We start from the raw sequence: 22157 nt of genomic DNA, 5'->3' as shown, positions 1-22157 counted from the left end.
GATCGATCTATATAAACAACGGGCGCAATACGTTATGGTTTATACAGGCTAGTTTCCACTCAAGAAAAATCACCTGTCGGTGAGTTCTTTCCTGAGAAACTTTCCTGTACTGTCCGATCCAAAGGAGAGTGAAAACTAGCCTTAAGTGGCAAAGAACTTTCGCTGTCTATTTTCTTACAATAACAAGAAAATTTTCTTTGCTTAGCCTGGTTTGACGTACGAACCATACCTAGCAGTTATAACCAGTTTGTGCAACGATAAAAGTATAGAATGTGCAGTAATAAAATGAGAGATGTGCAGTGATAACTATGGTATTTTCTCAACAAATCTCACTCTTCTGAGATGGATTCAGTCAGTAATTGTCCCCCAAAATGCTGGAAATCAAGTCATATATATAGGGACTCAAAAATACAGGAAATTTTCTGTGAGAGGTTTTTCACACCCTCTACAACTCCTCCATCTTTAAATTACCAATCTCCAATTGGTACCAATTGTATCATGTCCTGCATGCCAATCTATACTATATATACCATTGTGATGACTGATGATATGTGCATGCAGTGATAAAAAATTCTTAAAATTAGAGATGGTACGAACTCGAAGCCGAAACATAATTTTCTTCATTTTAAGACTTAATTTCATTGTAATATATTATTATATATTTACTTGGCTATAAAAAAATGAAGCGATGCTAGGAAACGATCGATATATAAAGAAGCTCGAAAAAACCCCGAAATAATAACGCATATAGCTACATTATTGTTAAAAGATTTGAACAGGTTCTATGTGTTCACACGAGAATAGCGACGAAGGAGCCATGGATGCAGTTCAAAATTCGTCCGGTTCCGTCTGCCCTAGCAAAAGGCAAAGAACAGAGACAAAGGATATTCTTTATGAAGAGAAAGAAAAGATGTGTCGAAGTGTGAACTATCACAATCACTGTAGTGTAGCAGCTTGAACAAGGTTGTTTCCTATTGCTCGCAACACACCTTGTTTGAGCTGCTACATGACCCTCACAATATGCAATCGCCTTCTGTTGCATGTGTTGTAAACACGAAGAGGCTAACGAATTTCGCCGCCGGATGCCTATATCAGCCGTGCGAAAATTGCATGCACAAGGTTGATTGAAATCGCAATTAGGAAGTAGTATTTTACAAATCAGAACTTTGCTGTTTTAGACAATATAGATAATCAGACATGCAGTATTTAAATTTTAAAACGGGAACAAAGACATGTTAATTTTCATATCAGCATCACCACAAGCGGACACTCTCGCTTTACGATAAATTGCTCTCTTGAGTATAAATCTGGTTGCAAACCATGTCCATGCATCAGCTGTTAAACTCGTCAGTGAACGAATGAATAGTCGATAGAAATTACATATTATTCTTAATTTGTACGTCTGTAACGACCAGTCATAACCTTTGTTTTTGTCTTGATTGTGAACAGCCGTTACAAAACTATATATAGCCAAGTTTTGCTGAATCAGTATTTGGTTATGGCAAAAATTCAACACTCGCCTGACTGCATGCATGCCAGCATGCCACAATCGTAAATCCAAACAAACGCTTTTTGATTCGACGATAAAGACGACACATGAATAATGCCAGTTCAATTACTATACAGTGTATTTTTAATTTTTTTCCCAACCCATTCCATATATAAACATAACCAAGCATGCAAGATTGAAATGCGGTAAAGATATTGTGCGCTGCGTTCATTGTATATGTACTATGTGTTAATGAATTTCTATATATGCATGCACGCATATATTATGAAAATCGTATAGTCATTTACAAACTGGCCACGTCTCCTGATCGGCGTAGGAAGATCGCACTCAAAGAGCGGCCGACGATAATATAAAATTTGCATGTTGCCTTTGATGACACCTAGAAAACGATCAATTTATCTGTGCATTTATTCCGCTTGGCTGCTTCAGGGGTTACTTGGTTGCTTCAGCGTTATGTTGACATTTGCTTTCATAAGTCTGAGAGCAAATGAAACAATCACTTTCCCTTTAAGACATTCCGGCATCTTCGCTGATCTATAGCTGTGGTTCCCGGTGTCTACAACAAATTTAGCTCGTGGATCGTATTACATATATTAGGGCTAACACACGCGGTGTTGATTGGCTCATACTGGATATAACTTAAACAAAACATTCAGAGCTTAGCCGGTCGTCGCACGAATACTGGCAGGTAACCATTAGTACTGTGTCCGAGTATAAATCCGTCATATAAAGGTTATAATTATATGTAGACGTTCTTACTTCAATACGGCAGGCCCTTATATTAATTACTGAAGATATGTGTTCTTTGTTATTACGCTGTAGATACTGACTGGCGAATAAATGGCCGCGTTATCGTTTGTATTTTAAATGTGTCATATCGTGCGATGGATGAACAAAAAGCACCGAGTACAGACGTGAACCTGTTGAGGGAAGAGATAAAACTGTGTGGCGAACAAGTTGAGGTATGGCTCGATGGAAATTGTGAATGGACAGAGGAATATTTTCAACGAAAAGCGACCGTAGAGTTCGTCCTTAAATGGATTCACCTGAACGAAAATACTTGTAAAAAGCACGGTATTTACATAAAGACGCCTGGCGCTTGTATAGAAGACTTACTCAATAACAATAACAATAACAGCAGTGCGAACGGTAAGAATGAGGATATTTCGTGTTTAGAAGATGACCTGGTGGACAGCGCAGACGAAACATTATTACGATATCAAGGCCAGGGGAAATATGCAAGGAGATTCTCGGAGCCCGTGTCGAGCGGCAGGGATGCTAGGAAAGGCTTCCGACTCAGACGAAATCATTCACTGCAAAGTCCGATACATGCAACGATTCCCGAAGATGAAACTAGTGACTCGATGATAAGAAAGCACAGCTCCGATTCGCATTTTTCGGGAAAATATGGCAACGAAAGTACAGGCGCGCCGTTTGTACGACAACGGCATCGTTCGATTGCTCAGCTTGGCTCGCTTATAGAGTCGCGAATCAAGCTACCAAACTCGAAGTCTTTGGACCAAGGGAAAAAGCTCAACCTGAAACATAACAACGAAGAGGATTTCTTCTACGAGATAATTAAAGATATTGCGAATAATTTGAACCTGAAGACACTGAGCTATAATATACTCGTTAACATCGGTATCTTAACAAACGCTGACCGATGCTCGCTATTTCTGGTCGAAGGACCAAAGAATCGGCGGAGTTTGGTATCAGAGTTATTTGATGTGCATCCAATACGACTTCGTACGAAAACCGACGAAAGCGGCCTCGAAATTCGAGTTCCATGGGGCAAAGGGATTGTTGGATACGCCGCAGAGACTGGCCAAACTGTGAACATACAAGATGCTTATGCGGTAAGATAAATACATATAGCCATTAATTATCACTGTACGTGCATTTATATGTCGCCTCTGCTGCGATCCACGCTATTGCGGTGCGGATACCTGTAATACTGCATATGCAACGCATATATTGGCATGAGTATGGAATCGAAATGACAACATGCGATCAAGTGTTTTTTGCGATTGAAGTGAGCAATGTTCTTCACTCGCTACGTCGTTGCAAAGAATAGCAGGATTACAAAAGCAGACGAAAATGTTGCTATATAGGCCACAGTTAATTTCGTTCGTATTTACGTGGCCATACCTTTGAACCTGTGCAAGATCCGCTGATAAAATTTATAAATCATAATAACAGAATATAAGCTCGAAGGCCTTTGAATTACAAATTCGGCAGAAGTTCCTTTTATAGTTATTGTTCTAGTGTGTATTTAGGTACTATATAGTACAAAAATAATTGGACCCGTTTAAGAACTGATAAATGATATACATAATTTCGCACATACATAAGATAACTCGATAAGACAGCTTACATTACAGACAGTTCGCATCGAAAGTAGGGTCATACGAACGGCGATTTGGTATATATTATGTTATAATCAACAGCCCGACTCGTCATAGACACGACTGCAAGAATTTTCAATTAGGGTTAAAGGTTAACACAAAGCCTGAAGTATACTCATCCCGTTGATGTAAAGTAATCAGTTTCTCAAACAGAGATAAAGAAATGCAATGTAGGGAAAGTCAAAGACCTATATAACCAGTCCCCATGCAATGCATGCCTTTGGCTTTGATATATATACGCATGTATACGGATTTTTTTAATCTTAAATCTTCTCTTTTGAAACTCAGGGAATGCCAAATTCAGTACTCTTAAATATTGTCAAATCACATCATTGAAATCCTAATACTTTTAAGTAGATTTAAAATTTTAAACTTTCTTGTGCCCATACATGAACTTTGCGGAAGGAAAACGCATGCACAAGTACATGAAAAAAAAAAGTCATCACGCGCGATAACTTGCCTAGCAAACTCAAGGATGCACGCAGAGTGAACGACTATAGATACAAAATGGAAGGTTTCTCTTTTTTGTTCTTTTAATTTCTTTATACCTCGTTCATTCTGGAACTGTCAATCGCAATCGAAGCTACCGAACGAACATATAAAAGCAATACTCGTGTCGTATATGTTATGCTTTTGGCCTGCCTGCATGTTATCTATGAATGAATGAAATTAATCACTGTCATGCAGCCTGTCAATTTCTGTTTAAAATAAAAACTAAACATACACGGAAATGACAAATTACGCACCTGAATTGTGCATATAGAAAAGAATGTACGTGCAATTTGCGTCTGAGAAAATAAACAGAACTTCAAATTGGGAAACAAAGAAACATTTTGCGGGAACAAATTAATTAAATTTCATCAATTCAGTGAGTACCGACTTTATTTTGAAATTAAAAATAACCTGTATAAAGTTAGTAAAAAAAGTTAATCGTGCCGCCACCGAAAGCATGTTCCTTCCCTTTTCTCACCATGCATGATATGATTCTTGAGGCATTATTAACACCTGCATGCCAAGAGCTGAGTTCTGAGTTCTCCTCTCGGTTTTAATGGTCAAAGGTTCTACAAGAGAGCAGTAAATAACGACCGATTTTATCTATGGTTTATCTCGTTTCATGCACGCTTGGCTATGCAGTGATGTACACACGCGATATTTAGACTCGTAAAAAACTCTATAGCTTGTTCGTATAAACAAAATATTGTACGAGAATCTTTCTAATCCTATAATTCCCTCACTATACCGTGATAAGTTATCACTAGAAAATGTTAAAAAAAGCACTTAACTTCAATTATTCAATCGATATGTCCAAGGTCAGCGAAATGTATGTACGTTTGGCAGCTTGGAGGAAAGATCCGGATACAGATATCCTGATCTTAAACTGGAGATGGGTAGAATTTCGTGCCATATAATTTCGTGCCTATTCTCAAGAAAGGAATTCGTGTTCTGTTGTCTTTTCTAAATATAATTTTCTTACGTGATTGCAAAGCAAATAAAAAGCAGCTAAGGGGTGATTCAATATTACACGTTCTCATGTTTTATATGAATAGAGATTCTTGGTTTTTCAGTCGGTGAGATTTTCACTTTATTTATTCGAGTATTTATAGATACATGCATATATAGCCTTATAGGTTATTTATACACCCGCGAAATTATGTTGATTGTATTTTTGTGAAGTCAAACACAATATCAACGGCTGTTGGAAATTTGATACCGTAGACCCGGCCTAGCTCATGACAAAAGAAAATTTGTAAAAAAATTATCGCGAAGCTCTACGTATGCATAACATGAAAATGCCAGAAAAAAATTACCGAATGCTCTAAAATCTATATTTTGAACTCTATATTTTGCGACTCTATATTTTAATATAATAGAATTCTAGGATTTAGATAATGGTCGAACGTGCTTCGAAGTTGAGTATATTCTCAAAGTTATTTTTGTCCCTTCTCAGAACCTTTCAACACTAAAAATAGGTGCGAGGGAGAAACCTCAGTCCTCACTTGAAAATTTAAATAGACCGTCCCAAAGTTGATAACCATGAACAACACGATGAATTACTGAGTACTTGAGTGCGCAAGAGTTGTTGTTCAAACCCACTTATATCAACTACCGAGACATTTATTCACTTTACAAAATGCAATTTGATATCTCTTTAAAGAATTAGTTTCTTGCGGTGAAATTCAGCGCACTTATAACACTTATAATAGCGATCGAGTTCATTTTGAGATAAGGTTTTTAAAATGAAGGAGGAGGTTTACCAGGCAAAATATTCAGTTCTTAACGGAAAATAAATTTTAAAGCTTTTCCCGACAATTGTATACATGCAAGAAACCAACATGTTTCGATAGTATTTCAGTAGTCTCTACAGCTTTTATAGCATAAAAAAACGTCGACCATACACGCACGAACACACAACGCACAATAATGAATGTACGCGCGTCAACATCAGGTGTATGTTAAAATAGCTCGTGAGATTTAAAAATAAACAACTTTTTGTTCCACGATGAGAATGATTCTGGGCAGTGACATCAGTGGGACATGCGGTAATGATCAATACAGTAATGAATCTATTTTTTATGCTACAAAAGCTGTTTTTTAATTTAAAATATATAGGAAGAGTATTCTCAAGTAGGATGAATATTTGCGATTACTGCATAATCGATGAACCGTTTCATTCAACACCCCTGTCCACCTGCATAAGACCATATCCTTTTCGCTACGGTCTTGGCGGCACGCGTAAATATAATTAGGTGTTTTAAGCTGTTTTTCCTATTATTATTTCATTACTTAAAACTGCGCGCAGTAATATGACTCTCTCGAACGTGTCGAAAACATTTCGTCGAATGTTTTTAAAAACCCAATAAAAAAGAGCGTAGCTCTAAAATTGTCGCGTTTAAAAATCGCTTTTGAACAGAAACGTGCAAGCCGGTAATTATAACACGTAACTATACAGTCAGCTGGGAATCGTAAACATGCAAATAAAAAACAGATCGCTTCTAGTTCCACTTAACATTTCTACTTGTTAACATAGCTACATGCATGTGCTTTCGTCAACAGCATCAGACTGCCCCTGAGCCACGTTCATAACATACCTGATGAAATAATATCTTATTGCATGCTAATAACGTGCATTCAAATACACTGCACGCGATGTACGGTTTACTATTTATATTGTAAAACTGTAAAAGAAATGCACTAGTTAGAGTAAAACAAATGTATTGCCATTAGAAATCGTTTAAAAAGGCGAATCAAGCTGAAGATCATTGTTTTTTTATGGTCGCCTGTTTGTCCTAATTGCGTAATATATTTGAAATATATATAGGAAGCAATTCCTAAAACTATACTTTTTATGCGCGGGGCATGCATAATAACATGTTCGCAGCAATATTACTGAACTGCATGGGAAGAAAAAACTTTTACAATGCTATTTTCGTCCGCAAGTGACGCAACGGCGAGCAATAAAATATGCTCTTTTAAATGTTATATGTATATGAGAGAGATAACAACCCATTTATTAACCGCTTTCAGCAACGAAACGAGAGCCTAATTTTCAATGTGAAGAATTCAAAACAAAGGTTTATATAATAATATTCAGTATGCGTCAAAGAAATTTATATCGAAATTTATCATCAATTAAAACCCGATGGAATCCGACTGCAATTCAAGTTTCCTAGTGCAATTTGATTTCAGAAAAGAATTTCATTACTCTGCAGCCCGTTGTATTCAGCAGTAATTATACCTCTTTATTCATTTTTATTCTTTATTCATTTTTATTCGTTGGACTCAAATTGTTTTTTAAACCAAAGATGAAAGTCTGCATGCTTGTATAAAGAAATTTGAAAGTGCATGCTCTGTTTATATTGGAACAAAGTAAAAAAGAAAATATGCTCTATGTACGATTTCGAGGTCAGATTTCCATATATATAGTCGTGTTTATCTTGCAGCTCTATCTTCCATCTATTTATTTTAGTTTAACATTTTGCATATGCGATTTTCCCACGCCAACAGCTCACGCAATCATGTGAATACTCTATAATATGTGTTTGTCCGGATAAATTTGAGCTCGCTGCTGTAGGACGTTTTGATAGGTAGTTATAAAGTGCCGGTTGACTAGCCATGAAGGAGGCATGCTTTTCCGTCAGCTATGCGTGCATCCATGGGATGAAAATATGCTTTGTTCAAATGTTTCAAAACGTCGGCAAAAGTGCGGCAAGTTCAAGGCAATTCTTTATATGTTTAACTTCTTCTAGCATCGTTGACCCAGCAATCTAAGCCACAAGATTGCGTCAGCAATTGCGGAAACTATGTATTCGTGTTTTTATATAAATACCGTGCAATTACTTCTGATATTGAAATAGCTTGTAATTAAAATTCGATAACGTTTCCGTAATTCATTTTCATATTACAAACGTAGGCTTGTGTTGCTGGGTTTCATTTCAAACGAATTCGCTGAATAAAAAAACACAATGGGAACTTCAAGCAGGGTTTCTTTGTCTTATCTAAAATATGACGTGTCCGACCGCGCGGAAAAGACGTCACATCAATTAAATATAGAGTGGAATCTGTTTGGTGTGAAAAAACAAGCCTACGTTAACGTTTATAACTTATGTGTAAGCGCCCACAATTTGTTATTATATAATAGTTTAAATCCAAGCATTGTTTTCTCAAAAAGTTTGGCTCATATTCGGGTCTTTAGCGTTCAAAAAACTTCAATAAACTCATGGGACGTTTGAATTTCGATCGAAGGCTTTTCGTCTCGCCTTGAAGCGAAGTTATTAAAAGACGTTGCCACGTTGCATCTTTGGTGATTTATATTTGAAAAGCCTCTTTTTTGTTTCACACAACAAAAAATCTGCAAGATTGTAAAATCCTTGCAGTTCAAATCGAAGGAACTTTGATTACGCACAGGCTTGGCTTATCTAACTCAGGACAGGCGATAAAATTATCATCCCACATTCAAAATAATTTCTAATGCATATGCTAAGGCAAAGCATATTTTGTCCTAACCGAAAACGCAGATGGTGCATTGTGAAGAAATAAGTACTAAAAAAAACGGCGACCTTGCAAATTGCTAATCATTGGTTTGTTGATTGATGCTGGAGGTTGCCTAGAGAAATCATGCAAAACACGGCATATATTTAGATAAATTATTCGTAAATGAAGTCGGGATTTTCACCGTTATCACGCTCGAGAACTAAGCGGCTATTGCATGAATATGAAAGGCCATAAGAAAACATAATTCGCATGCGAATTTTTGTATCATATAGAAACCAACACTTGTTTAAAACCAGAGAAGAATTACCTTGTGTTATTTATATTTTAGTGCAAAATCATCTGATTATGATATTAGCGAAAAATTTCTTTTCCGCGCGGAAGAAATTGGTAACTAACGCCTTGCTAACTTGGATGTTAGATGTTAAGAAAGCAGAACGACATTCGTTATTCGGATCATTAACTGTGTTCGGATGCACGGAAAACGAAGAAGGGAAGCGCGCCAACGCCCGAGTTGATCATGCATGCCTGCGGTAGTTATTCAGTTACCTAAGCGTCAATGTGTGCGGCATATAGTTAGCCGATGTTATCCAGCGATTTATTTATAAGTTGATTGGGAATTGGCCAAGAAATTTATCGTGTCATTAAATTAAACCTGCGGCGATATATTACAACATATAATCATCTCGTCAATTCATTTCAAAACACACACACATTATGGTGTTGAAAATTCTTTGTTATCGTTACCATCTACATATTCTTCATTGAGCAGCTGTGCGCGCATTTTGTCGCTGCCCAGCGTTTAATGCATGGTCTTGTTTTTTATAGTAAACGTAAGACGTAAAATTGCGAAGTAAGAACATTACATCCATATATAGTTCAGCGGTTTAACGTGCAGTATTGTACATGTTTTTTATGGGAAAGTGTACAGTGTTGAAATGCGTACAGTATGTAATTGTTATTGTGTGCATGCAGTATTAAAATTTGAAAATATCGACTTGAGGATGATTATATAGAGCATATATTTAAAAATCAGGTTGATATTCAACAACGGCGGGGCGAAGGGGTAACTTTCCGTGCGAAAGAAATTATTGTTGTTAAAATATTGTTGGAAAATGTATATATACGAAGCTGTACATAATTTACCTAAATATCTGTACATCTGTATTGGCCATTTCAGTGATGACATATATTTGAGATATCTCAATATTTTCATCACGATAGCACCTCCAGTCCTCGGTCTCTATAGCTACGATAATTCAAGTGCGCAGTATTGAATATCCCTTAGAAGAGGCCTTCATGCATGCTATACCTGTAGTTGCTCGCCATACGTAACGAATTTCATTTGAAATATTCAAAGTATATTATATCTTTTCATTGATTCAAATGTATAATAACACAAGGCATTAATTTTTATTTATCCCATGCAGTTCTTTGTTACAGCCCGCTTTGTTTTTAAAATCACACACGTCAAAAAGGTTGTGGGATCAAGTATAAGCTTTTAGAAAGTTCAGGGAATATTAGGGTATTTAATGATATTAACGCTGTCAGACTCACTGGTGAGATAATACGAAAAGTTGGAAAACAGATTACAATCAATGAAGGCTTGGGTTTACAGACCGAAGGCTTTGCAGATAACAAATGTATTTATGCACGCGTAGTGTTCTACAAATTGTGTAAAGAAACAAGACGCCGGCTTAGCGTACACTCGTGCTGCAGAGATTCAATAGCATTTATAAACCTTTGTATGTCTAAGCCAGGCAAAACATCCATGATAAATCTTGCTTTCGTATAGGAATTTAAAAGTAAACATCGCATGCACCAAGCAATATATAAACGTTGCACCGTATAGTAATCAATGTGTTCTGTGCATGCATATGTATTTTGGCATTTGCATCCTTCGTATTGTTTGTAAAATGTGGCTTGTATAAGTTGTATTGTCGGATAATTACATTTCGTCACTCCTCGCATGCAGCAGTGCCCATATTGCGAGATTTCGATACAAGTGCGCAATGCATTATTGGGTCATCGAGGTCCAAAACGCGACCTACACACGACGAAACCGCTGACTCGCGCTCCCCAAGAGCACGAGTAATAATCATCACTGTCCTAATTAATGGTTTTGTTTCACGTTTTGTGTATACGCAGGATTCAAGGTTTAACCAAGAAGTTGATAAACAGACTGGTTATCGAACGAAGAGTTTGCTCTGTACTCCAATCAAAAATAGTGATGGTGAGGTATGGAAAGGCTTTCGCAAAATCTCTCTTTCTCCGACTATATCATTTCTTTAGTAGACCAACGCGATTTTTATTGCTTTGAGAAATGTTTCTTGCGGTCAAAATAGTGAACTACCTTTCATCTACCTCTCCCCAGCACGCTATAAACGATGGAAACGATTGTTCATAATTCTTTAAAGGTGGTCGGTGTGGCTCAACTCATCAACAAAAATCCAGATGCGTCCGCTTTTACCAAAGAAGACCAAGAGGTTATTATTATTACAGTTTTTTTCTCTAAATGAAACTTTCATTGATTTCATTGAAAAACTTTTTATTTAAACCTTAAAACATCAAAAATGAATAATGCAATTTTCGTCATATGAAGTTCAAGGGCCAAAAAACGGTCGGTCGATATATAGTCTTGTGAAGTGTTTGATACTTGTGAAACTTGTGATATGTGAAACAACACGAAATCGACGAGAGGTTGATGTATTTTGTTATTTTTATTTGCTGCCAGGTTACGAACAAATATAAATATATATTCTGAAATGTGAACTGTAACAGATCCTTGATGATTTTCATTTTTTAGTTGTGTGACAGATATCTACCGTTCTGTGGCATAGGGATCACGAATGCACAGCTATTTGAATTGTCACAAAAAGAATTTCAAAGAAATAAGGCAAGATTTTACATTTGTGAAACAAAATACATCCTTAAGATGCTAAAATTTCATTAGATGTCCAGGCAGTTTTTATTTCGCCTTGGTCCATGAATTTTCTTTTTGGCTCTAGGTTTTGATTGAAATGATTCATGACATATTTGAAGAGCAAACGTCCGTCAGTAAAATTGTGAACAGAGTTATGAAGCGAAGTTTAAAACTAATGAAATGTGAGCACTGCTCAGTGATGTTGCTAAACGAACCACTAATTGAAACGGGAGATGGCCAATTTGCTGATAGGAACTCTGAGGTAAACGCTTAAACTATATAATATTTTCAACACGGTCAGGAACAAATTGACCATGCAGTTCCCGTGCGCCAATGACATGCAGCATGCATTCTCTTGAGGTTTTTGCGTACAATTTCGTTGGGCTGTACGTCATACATGAATGATGTAACAAAGTTTGGTTATTATTTAGAACTTAAAGTTCTCCAACAACTTCCATTTGAAAGCAACAACCTCGGCCAGACATTCTGTCATAGTAAGGTATGATCATGACGTGTTTCATGAATGGCTACATTTATTTTAACTACAGATCACTTTATCGAGGGTGCATGCCTAAATTACTAGACCTTCACCTTTCCCATCAAAAAATCTCTTGGTCTTTGTGCTGTAGAAAAAGGTGGATTCACGCTCTGCCCCACTGCGAAATAAATGTTTAAATGTAATCTGGTATTGTGCATATTTTACAGCGATATAAATGGAGAATTGTTAAACGCCTTAACCATTTTAAGTGAGCGTGTGATTTCGAATCCGAAGGTACGTGCATGTCCTTTTGTGCCAATGTATACAACTTTTAAGAACAAACAACGGCGAAGTTCAGGAATAATATTAATTTTAATGAGTAATTTGAAAACTGCTTAATTCTTTCAAATTTGTTTGGAATTATTGCCATCGGATATCGCATCTTCTCTTAATTTTCTATTAAGTCTTATTACTAGGTTATTTAATTTAATTTTCATTTTTTTAAAATTTCGTTGATGGCGATATAGTTTGTCATATCGAAATGGTTGAAATAATCTTCTGCATTAAACACTAATTATAGACATTGTGTATTTCGGACATCAATGAAGACGCGAACGTAAAAAATTTGGTAGGTAAAGAAGAGTTTTTTCAGTGCTTGTAGAGTTTGATCATTTTGAAGTATACAAATGACACAAAATTAATTCGATTACTCAAGACTCATAAAGTAATGGAGTGAGTCAGTTTCCTTCTTTTTTATATTTTCATCCAGTGTGGGAACAGTATTGTTTCGTATAAACGGCCTATACGATATATAACTTTTTCTAAATTTTTCTGAACTTTTTCTAAATTACTCGCGACAGACTCGAGGTTCGTGTGACGAAATCAGATCGATATTAAGCATGCCAATACGGAATAGCAAGTCCGAAATACTGGGTAAGACAATGATTAGTTTTATCTCAAGGTAGCTTGTAGGTCAGGATCATAATTTCTAGGTATCGATCATCCAATAAATGTAACGCGTGGGTGTTTGGTTTTAGGTGTTGCATCACTAATGAACAAGGTGAATAATTCTCCGTTCGACGAAAACGACATCTCACTATTCGAGGTTAGTTTCTTAATTTGGACAATTCACTTTGGTTTTAACAACTTACTTCGAAAATAGGGCGCTTAGATGAGGAATTTTAATGTTGTATAAAGATGATGCATGTATTTCGCTTACATATATGCTACAATGTAAATTTCTAATTGCATGCATTTCCCAGGTTTGGGTATTATAATATGATTTCGAGAGTATATTAGAAAACCATATGCGTTTCGGAATTCGGATGAGTCGACGAAAAACACACGATTGCATCCCCCTCCACATCACGCGAATAAACTGTTATTATACATGACATTATAACGTCAATTCTTCGTTCATAAAAAATCGTAGCATTGCCATTAGGGATTGTATGACCGAAAAATTGGTCTTATACAATTGGATGGCTGTATTATATAATTTGTCCACGGATATGTATTCGCCCATTATATAATTTGCATTGTCAACTTTTTAGGCAATCGTCCTGTTTTGTGGGCTTGGTATTAACAATACGATGTTGTATGACCAGATGGCGAAAGCCAAAGCAAAGCAGCAAGTTGCATTGGAGGTATGCAACAACGGCCGGTTCATTTCATTCCATTCATGATTTTTTATCATACATGCAGGGTATATTACATGTGCGCGAATCCTAAAATCCGTGTTTCCTTTCTAACCAGGTGCTTTCTTACCACGTCAAATGTCCTCAGATGGAGGTTGAAAAACTGAAGGTAGTTTTAGTTCAAGGTTGCTTGTTTTCCAACTACAATTGTAACCTTCGACTGAGTGTTTTGCGTTTATTCAGAGTTCACATGCATACATTCTGTCTTGGTGCATGATATAAGTATTCATGACCTATCTATATATCGAGAGATTTTTAGCCCCTTGAAGCGATAGAATCCCAGTCTGCAGAATTGATTTCTCTCGGGTTTCTGCCAATGCCGTTTTATCATTCTTTCATTGTCTAGCTTTCCTTGATTCCATCCCAGTCGAGCCTTCATTTAGGTAGCATGAAGTTCGATGATTTTTCCTTGGATCCCGACCAGATGCTTACGGCTGCTGTGCGAATGTTTATGGAGTGCGGTTTGATCGAAGAATTCAACATCGATTATCAGGTATGTATAGGATCACTTATTTCATGGAAATATCATGCTATTCCTGCATGCGCTTCAAAACTTTTTTCACAAAGCTTGATTGCATGTCGAATGTGAATGAATATACGCTGCCACAATACTCGTTGTCATCGATCATTTTCAATGAATCTCGATAGAAGAGAACGAGCTCGGGTTGCTTCTGCATCTTTTTGCAAATCCGAATATGTGTTCAATTTCAAAACAATTCTGAATAGAAAATATATCTCGAATAAAAAAAATAATGTGAATATAATTTCAGTTTGAATTTCCTATCAAACATCGCTTAATATGGTCAGGATTTAAGGGAATTTAAGGATTATATAGGAGTTATAAGGCTTTCGATACGACATCGATCGTGGCGAAGATGATATCTTCCATCTTCCGATATAAATTCTAACTGATCTTTAATATCAACATAGTCGGATATTAACTGGTATGATTCAAATCCAATTAGTCATTACCCGGGAGCGTTATTTTAGAAAATTAATGTAAAAAATTCGGTCAAACGTTCAGTCGGCTTGATGTATTGTCGGCCAAATATCCTGTCGGTGAAAGGTCCTGTCGGTCAAACGTCTGTCGGTCCCTAGATGTCCTTAGCCCAAATGTCCTTCGGCCAAAAAGGCGGGCCACGTTTTTCATTAAACGTCTTTCATTCAATGGTTTTGTTCAAATTCGACTTTATTTTTTCAATTTTTTAAAATTAATTAGTCAGGTGAATGCGGAAATATCAAACGAACTGCAAATATAGCCAACATGCACAATCGATCCGATAATTTGCTTCAATTATTTAAGGCATTTTTTGAAACTTCTCTTAGACGTTATGCTGGTGGCTAACAACTACACGAAAGAACTACAGGAATGTCATCTACCACAATTGGAGGCATGCATTTAATGTTGCCCAATCAATGTTTGCCATATTATCGGTGAGTGCATGTATATTGCGAGACCTTAGCAGTATGCACATGTTTGCGATTCCCTCCACTCAAATTACGTGAACAAGTGGATAAGGACCTATTATTACATTGAGATCAATGCAATGGAACGTCCCCTTAAGATGAATACGTCTATTGTTACGAAATCTGACTTCCAGACCGCCGCCCGTTATTTCAAAAAGGGAACAGAGATTGACCAGAATTAAGTAAATCACCAATGACTCGTTCAATCACCCTCTGCATAGGCATAAAGCAATACGAAAAATCTCACCGAAAACTGCTTGTGTGAATCCAAATTTTAATATTCGAATGTTTTCTCGCAATCAAGGGAGGGAATATGAGCCAGTATTTGAGTAAGCTGGAGTGTTTGGCCTTACTAGCTGGGTGCCTGTGTCATGACGTCGACCATCGGGGAACCAACAATGCATTTCAAGCAAAGTATGCTTCAACATATCTATATACCTAATACTTTATGTATACAACACGACACATGAGTATGAATTGTAAATTTTGTATAAGTTCTAATACCACGGCATTAAGGTTGATTGCTTACGGATATTTATACGGATACAAAAGTGCAAACAATTTAATCCTGATTAAACCGCATCGTTTGCCAAAGGCCAAGTGATGAATGTTGACTGAAATATACTATCATTCTACCAGACGGCTATAAAAGGACATTTTGAACAAAACTAGGTAAACTTTCGTTAAAATTAAATCAATCTTTTCAAACAGAACAGCATCCCCACTAGCAACGCTTTATGGTACCAGCGTGATGGAACATCATCATTTTAATCATACAATAATGATCCTAAACACAGAGGTGAGTTTTCCTTTTTCCATCTAGTTATGACACAACGTGCGTGCCTACCATAGCTTAAATTAGTTATTAGTTTACAAAGGTTATAAAGAAATAGAGATATAAACAGGGTCACTGCATGTTGGGGTATATTCATTTAATTTACTGAAACATTATACATTTTCCCTGCTTTGCATTCTCCATATGCAATAAGTCAGTATATTTGCTCTTTAGACTTAGTGTAGTTGCTTGAATACCATTTATAATTTGGCAACCTTTCATGCTATATTTTTCCTTTAGGGCCACAATATATTCCAAAATCTCTCCTCACAGAGCTATCGTAAAGTTATAAGTTTGCTTCGACATTCAATTCTTTCTACTGATTTGGCAATCAATTTCAAGTACGTCTAAGTGAATAAACTACAAATATAGTTGTAGACACTTTTTGCATGAGATATTGTTCATACTACATGCAGTCTGAGTCAGAGAAGATCGAAAACTTTCACGCTTTGCTATAAGATTGTAAGTCTTACCGGAAATTAATTGTTAACAAGGGAAGACTATAAAAACAGTAAAATCAATTTGACATCACAAGTCCTTCTGGGACTCGTACCCTGAGAAATTTCGATGTGTTATAGGGTACCTGGGTACTTGCATGGAGACGGTTGATTCTTCCTCAATTTCTTGACATGCATGCGGAATGTTTGTGAATTAATTTCGGTCAGTAGTCTAATAAAGTGCAATGCGTGATTAGATTTTAAATTTTTCATCTGTGTACTTTTACAAATTACAGTACTGTTTATTCTTCTTCACCAAAAAGGGTGTAAAATATTTCATCTGCTTCGCTATTTACGCCATAAATTTTTCTAGCATTTTCTGCTTAAATACTGGGATCAAAAGTGATTTAAAATGTATACGCATAATGAAGTTCAATTCTCGTAGGTACCGTTCGACCTTTTTCCCATTGGTTGAAAATGGGGAATTGAATTTAGAAAATGAGGATCATCGAAGTTTGCTGAGGTATGTACTGACAATTAATCTAGTAACAGTACTATACCATTATTTCCTTCTTTTACAAATATTACCATTATTTCTTCGTGTATATATCTCCTTTGGAGTTAGGCGTGTAGCTTTATAGACACGTACTCACTACATGGTGTAATATATATAATACGATAATTATAATTTTCTACGTACTTTACCTAAAGAAACACTAACACATGATACGCATGCACTAAATGTCTATTTGGTGTATTGTAATATAGAGGGATGTTGATGACAGCGTGTGATCTTTGTGGGATAACTAAACCTTGGAATATACAACGAGAGGTGAGAAGTCATTTATTCGCTGATATCCACCCACATAATGTGGCGTAGCCAGCCTGACGATTTAGTCATGCTATGCAAATTTTATGTTATTATCATTATTCATTTATTTACAAATTTATTGTTTTCACAGTCAATGCACACCAAAATATTAGCATAGCATGACTAAATTGTCGGGCTGGCTACGCCACGGCCACATTGTCCAGAATCGGGCAGTGGCAATGGTATAATCGATGATATAGATTAGACAACCGTATATACATTTGATATTTAACAATTTTTGATTGAGGTTGAATATGATATGAAGAATTATCAAGCCGAAGTCTGTGGTTATCAACCGAAGCCAAAGGCTTAGGAGGTTGATAATGACAAACAAAGGCTTGATAATTCTTCATATCATCTGAAAACTGAATTTGATAATTGTTTTATAATTTATTTAAAACAATGAACATTAATTACAACTTTCAATTTTTCGCTTGAATTTGTGTCGATCTCACATTCCCGTTCCTTTGGGACGTTCATATTTTCGCCATTGATGTGACGTCATAACGTGGGATACGACTATTTGTCACACGTTATGACGTAATAGCGTGCAAGAAAAAAGTCGTATCGCACGTTATGACGTCACACGTTAGGTATGACACATGGCTATTAGCCAATCAGAGGCTGCGAATTCTTTTAAATGAATAATAATTTTTTTTTATCCTAGGTGGTACATCTAGTCACAAGCGAATTCATCCAGCAGGGTGATATTGAAAGGGAGAAATTCAATGAAAATGATATTCCTGTAAGATTATATATATATCTTGTTTAAAAATCACACTAACAGACAATTTATCGTCTTCGTTCAAGCACTGCTCATACCTCGCAGCAATTATAATACCTGTGATCGAAAGACCTCATTGTAATAATCCGTGTATATGGATTCGCCATATTATGTCCATGCATATAATATTACGTGTCGGAGGTGTATGCCTCTTTATTTTGATTCGAGATGTTATTATTATAGATAAATTTTGTAACCAACAATGTTGTTACCTATTAGGCGATGATGGATAGGCAAAAGAAGAACGAACTTCCAAAAATGCAAGTCCAATTCTTTGATTCTGTTGGAATACCTATCTTTCGGGTAAGTAATACCTATCATTCGAAAAGTATACGGTCTACGGTAAATGCATGATATACGGTCAGTCTACTTAGAGTTCACTGCATGAATGCATTGATTTAAGTTTCTCTCTTTAGATAATATAATAGACAATAGTTTAACGTTTCAATATAATTTCCTCATACTCTATAGATTTGTGCAAAAGTCAATCCCGCTCTAAAACCACTTCTTGACGGAGCCATTGCAAACAGAAATCGATGGGAACAATTGCAGAATGCAGCATTACGCGCGGAAGTATAAGTGAAGAGATAATTTTGTGATCAGTATTTTGAAGTATGAATGTTGACACCGAATCCTCTTATGAAGCATCGTTAATGCAGATGCCCATCACGACGAGAGAAGACTGATAATGATTAACTACACTCCATCAGGAGAAATAATGCGAGCAAAGGTCAATAATGCTGTTGATCATCACGAATTATCTTTCGAGACACTAGACGCTTTCCACTAGCCGCTTTCCACTAGTCGCTTTCCACTAGCCGATTCTATCGCGCGATGCAAATGGTCAATCTCGCGTTTTAGGTTGGAACCATCTGGAACGATAAAATTCATTTGGCCGGAGAAATGTCGGCGAAAACAGCTGTTAGGTCGAAACCCTGGGTAAAATTGTCTCATTACTTTCCTGATTAGGCGCGTTTCTTAAGATCTGTTCACACGATACAATATTGTTGGATCCAATTCACTTCTGATGTATGTTTTATAGTCTTATGATGTTTATGGGCAGCAAATGCACTGAAGCCAATGCAGTACTGCTTTATCAATAACAGACTATATCCCATACGTCAGAAGTGAAGTGGATCCAACAAAATTGGATCGTGTGAACAGACCTTTACGCTATATACATTTCACATATGCCAAATAAACGTGCATTAATATGCATTATATGACCTCAAATGTTTCGGTGTGTCATGAAGAATTCCATTTTTTCTCTCGATTGTCTAGCAGGGAATTCTGGTATTTTTGATCATGCACGCCTATACGTCATGCACATTATTTTTTACAAACAATGGATAATGAGCTGGAATGCGTAATTATCTATTGTTTTTAAATGTATTCGTCTTGACGAATATACATGTTGATATGCACATGTGAAATTTTACTCATGAAACAGGTCTATACGAATTGGTTTTCATTTTCGACGTATCGTAATGTGCCGTGACATGTTCTCTTGCTTCAGAGTCGTTAGTTCTCTAGCCTAGTTTCCATTTTGTCAGATTGTCTGTAAAAAGTTATTCTAATCGATGTAAAATCGTTAGGATGTAAATATATCTTTATTTTTGGTATTCAAATCAGCCATTCTTGACTAAACACATGCACATGGCATTATTCTATTGTTTGCATCATCCATATTCACATGTTCACGACAATTACGTTCGAATGGAAACCAGTTTTGTCGGCCTGTTTAGGAAAGAGACATACTGTACGGTTCGGTTGAAATTGAAAGAAGCCTTTAGAATAGTCGAAGGCTTCTGAACAGAAGTTATCGGGGACGGTGCTTTGGTTTAACAACGTGTCCCCATAATTGTACAATTCGCTCGCCAGCGATTGCAGTTTAACGGACAAGTTAATAGTTCATGCAGCCTGTTTAATATGCTAGTTTTGGCAGTAATGTTCGTTTTGAAGCAGCGACAGAACTCGTCTGGCCATTCGTAACTGGGCGTCTAATAAACTGTCTGTTTCCCTTTCGAATTATTTCGTGATCTTTTAGACGCTGTAATGTAAATTGTTCCTATTGTTCCTAATGGTTCCAGCCAAATTATCAAGAAGATGGCAAATAGCTTCGCGCAAGTGGAAAGTTTACTGTAGGTTAGTATAGAGTAATATATAGAATCGTACGTTGGAAAAACAGGGTTGGGAATGTATATATATATTTGTACAGCAGCAAAATCACACGCACCTGGAAAATAGCATATTACAAATTGCAATTATAATGCACGCGATAATAAAGAAATACACTACATGCAGTCAATTTATTGGCACGGTACGGCTGTAAAAATGGGTACGCGAACCCATGAAATGGGCACGGTACCCATTTTAGCCGTGCCGTGCCGATAAATTGAGTGTAGCGTAAACGGAGCTTAAAGTATTCTTTCCGTAAATCATTGAAGCCAGCATATCTTATACCAGTATCATGAAGCGAAGCATGTACCTGTTCTGCCATATAGGCTATATTCGAAAATATTCTCGAAAGACGAGAGAATGTTTGATACAACTCGGGCTTGATGTGACAGGATAGATAAATCAGTGAAAATCTCAATGGGTCTACAATTGCGTAATAGACCTTTCCCCTTTTAGCTTTCAAGCGCGCAATTCTTTACGGTAGTTGATTATTAAGCAACTTTGAGTTGAAAATAGCAAAATCACAACTCAAATTGACCTTGATAATTAACTACCGTCACGCATTGCGCGGTTGAAAGCTAAAAGGGGAAAGGTCCGTTGAACATGCAAACCTATGTTGCGCACGAAATATTTTGCTTCGTTTAAAATGGAGAGGGGTTGCTGCATGCATGTATTTCAAGTACTATATTATAAGGCCGGTGCGCGCTAGAGCAGAGCAACTGGCTTAGTGGTGGTTACTTACTCATTATCTATTCTTGCAATTGACCATAACAAAAAAGATAGCGGATGTACATTTTACCAGAATACATTGCGGTCAGAAATCGTTTAAAAAAGCGAACTGACGTCTTTTAAAGGACAGGCAATACAGAGAAATTATTAGTTAGACAGACAAGTTATTTTCTTCGCTGTGTTAAAATTTCACGTCGTTAGGAGTTTTTCATCTTTTTTCAGTCAATCATTCTTAATGCCCGCAATGCATTAAAATGTACTTGCCGCCATCTTTTTCTTTGCGGTCAATTGCGTTCGGCACATGAACGAGAAGCACGACATTTTAGGCCTAGGAAAGTTAAACACATCCTAGTCGAACGGTTGTTTAAGCTGGTTGACGAGCTGGTTAACGAGCTAAAGTACTAGAATTGTGAAACAATTAAAAACTGCATTAATTAATATTCAAAGATTACAAAATCGGAGGCCTTTAAAGCCGCGTTTACACTATAGCTATGTGGTTTGACCTGGCCTGGACCAGCCACCTAGACCTAGGTGATTACGTTGTTTATCTGCCCTACACCAGGCCTGGACCTGGTCTAGGCCACAAAATCCAGGCCATCAGAAGGCGGCCTGGACCAGGCCTTAGACCTGACCTGGAGCACGATGTTTGTAATGGGAATGGGTTTTACTTATTCCTGATCTATTTTCAACTTAATAGTATGATCCATACTAGTATTACCACTTTTCGGCGAGTTTGGGGTTTTTCCAAGTATTTTGTCAATTATTTTGGCTATCCGATATCATCAACAAGGAAGACAGTGTGAACGTGGCACATATTACCTAGACTTGTCCTAGACCTGGTCCATGCAGGCCAG

The 22157-nt window shown here is 36.8% G+C and overlaps 1 protein-coding gene across 3 annotated transcripts; it reads left to right on the top strand.

The window, feature by feature from the left end:
- The first annotated feature begins 1918 nt into the window (after positions 1–1918).
- On the top strand, positions 1919–21020 carry LOC114527831 (dual 3',5'-cyclic-AMP and -GMP phosphodiesterase 11A-like). 3 transcript variants are annotated; one of them, XM_028549532.1, is made up of 23 exons: positions 1919–2198; positions 2333–3366; positions 11053–11142; positions 11322–11390; positions 11711–11800; positions 11913–12089; positions 12259–12326; positions 12533–12599; positions 12886–12933; positions 13166–13238; positions 13343–13410; positions 13859–13951; positions 14061–14111; positions 14349–14495; positions 15329–15436; positions 15774–15883; positions 16181–16268; positions 16545–16645; positions 17187–17264; positions 17510–17573; positions 18280–18357; positions 18616–18699; positions 18868–21020. In XM_028549532.1, exons 2-23 carry the CDS (start codon positions 2395–2397, stop codon positions 18973–18975), a joined length of 2832 nt encoding a protein of 943 aa, XP_028405333.1. In that variant the 5' UTR covers positions 1919–2198; positions 2333–2394; the 3' UTR covers positions 18976–21020. The 3 variants fall into 3 exon arrangements, with proteins under 3 accessions (XP_028405333.1, XP_028405334.1, XP_028405332.1); XM_028549533.1 differs by having other exon boundaries at positions 1919–2242; XM_028549531.1 differs by having other exon boundaries at positions 1919–3366.
- The last annotated feature ends 1137 nt before the right edge of the window (positions 21021–22157 follow it).

The sequence above is a fragment of the Dendronephthya gigantea genome, unplaced genomic scaffold (genome assembly GCF_004324835.1).
Source record: "Dendronephthya gigantea isolate DGI-Jeju-01 unplaced genomic scaffold, DenGig_1.0 000047F, whole genome shotgun sequence".
Taxonomy (NCBI): domain Eukaryota; kingdom Metazoa; phylum Cnidaria; class Anthozoa; order Malacalcyonacea; family Nephtheidae; genus Dendronephthya; species Dendronephthya gigantea.
Note: the sequence above shows the minus strand (reverse complement) of the source record. Positions and strands in the feature narration are given on the sequence as shown.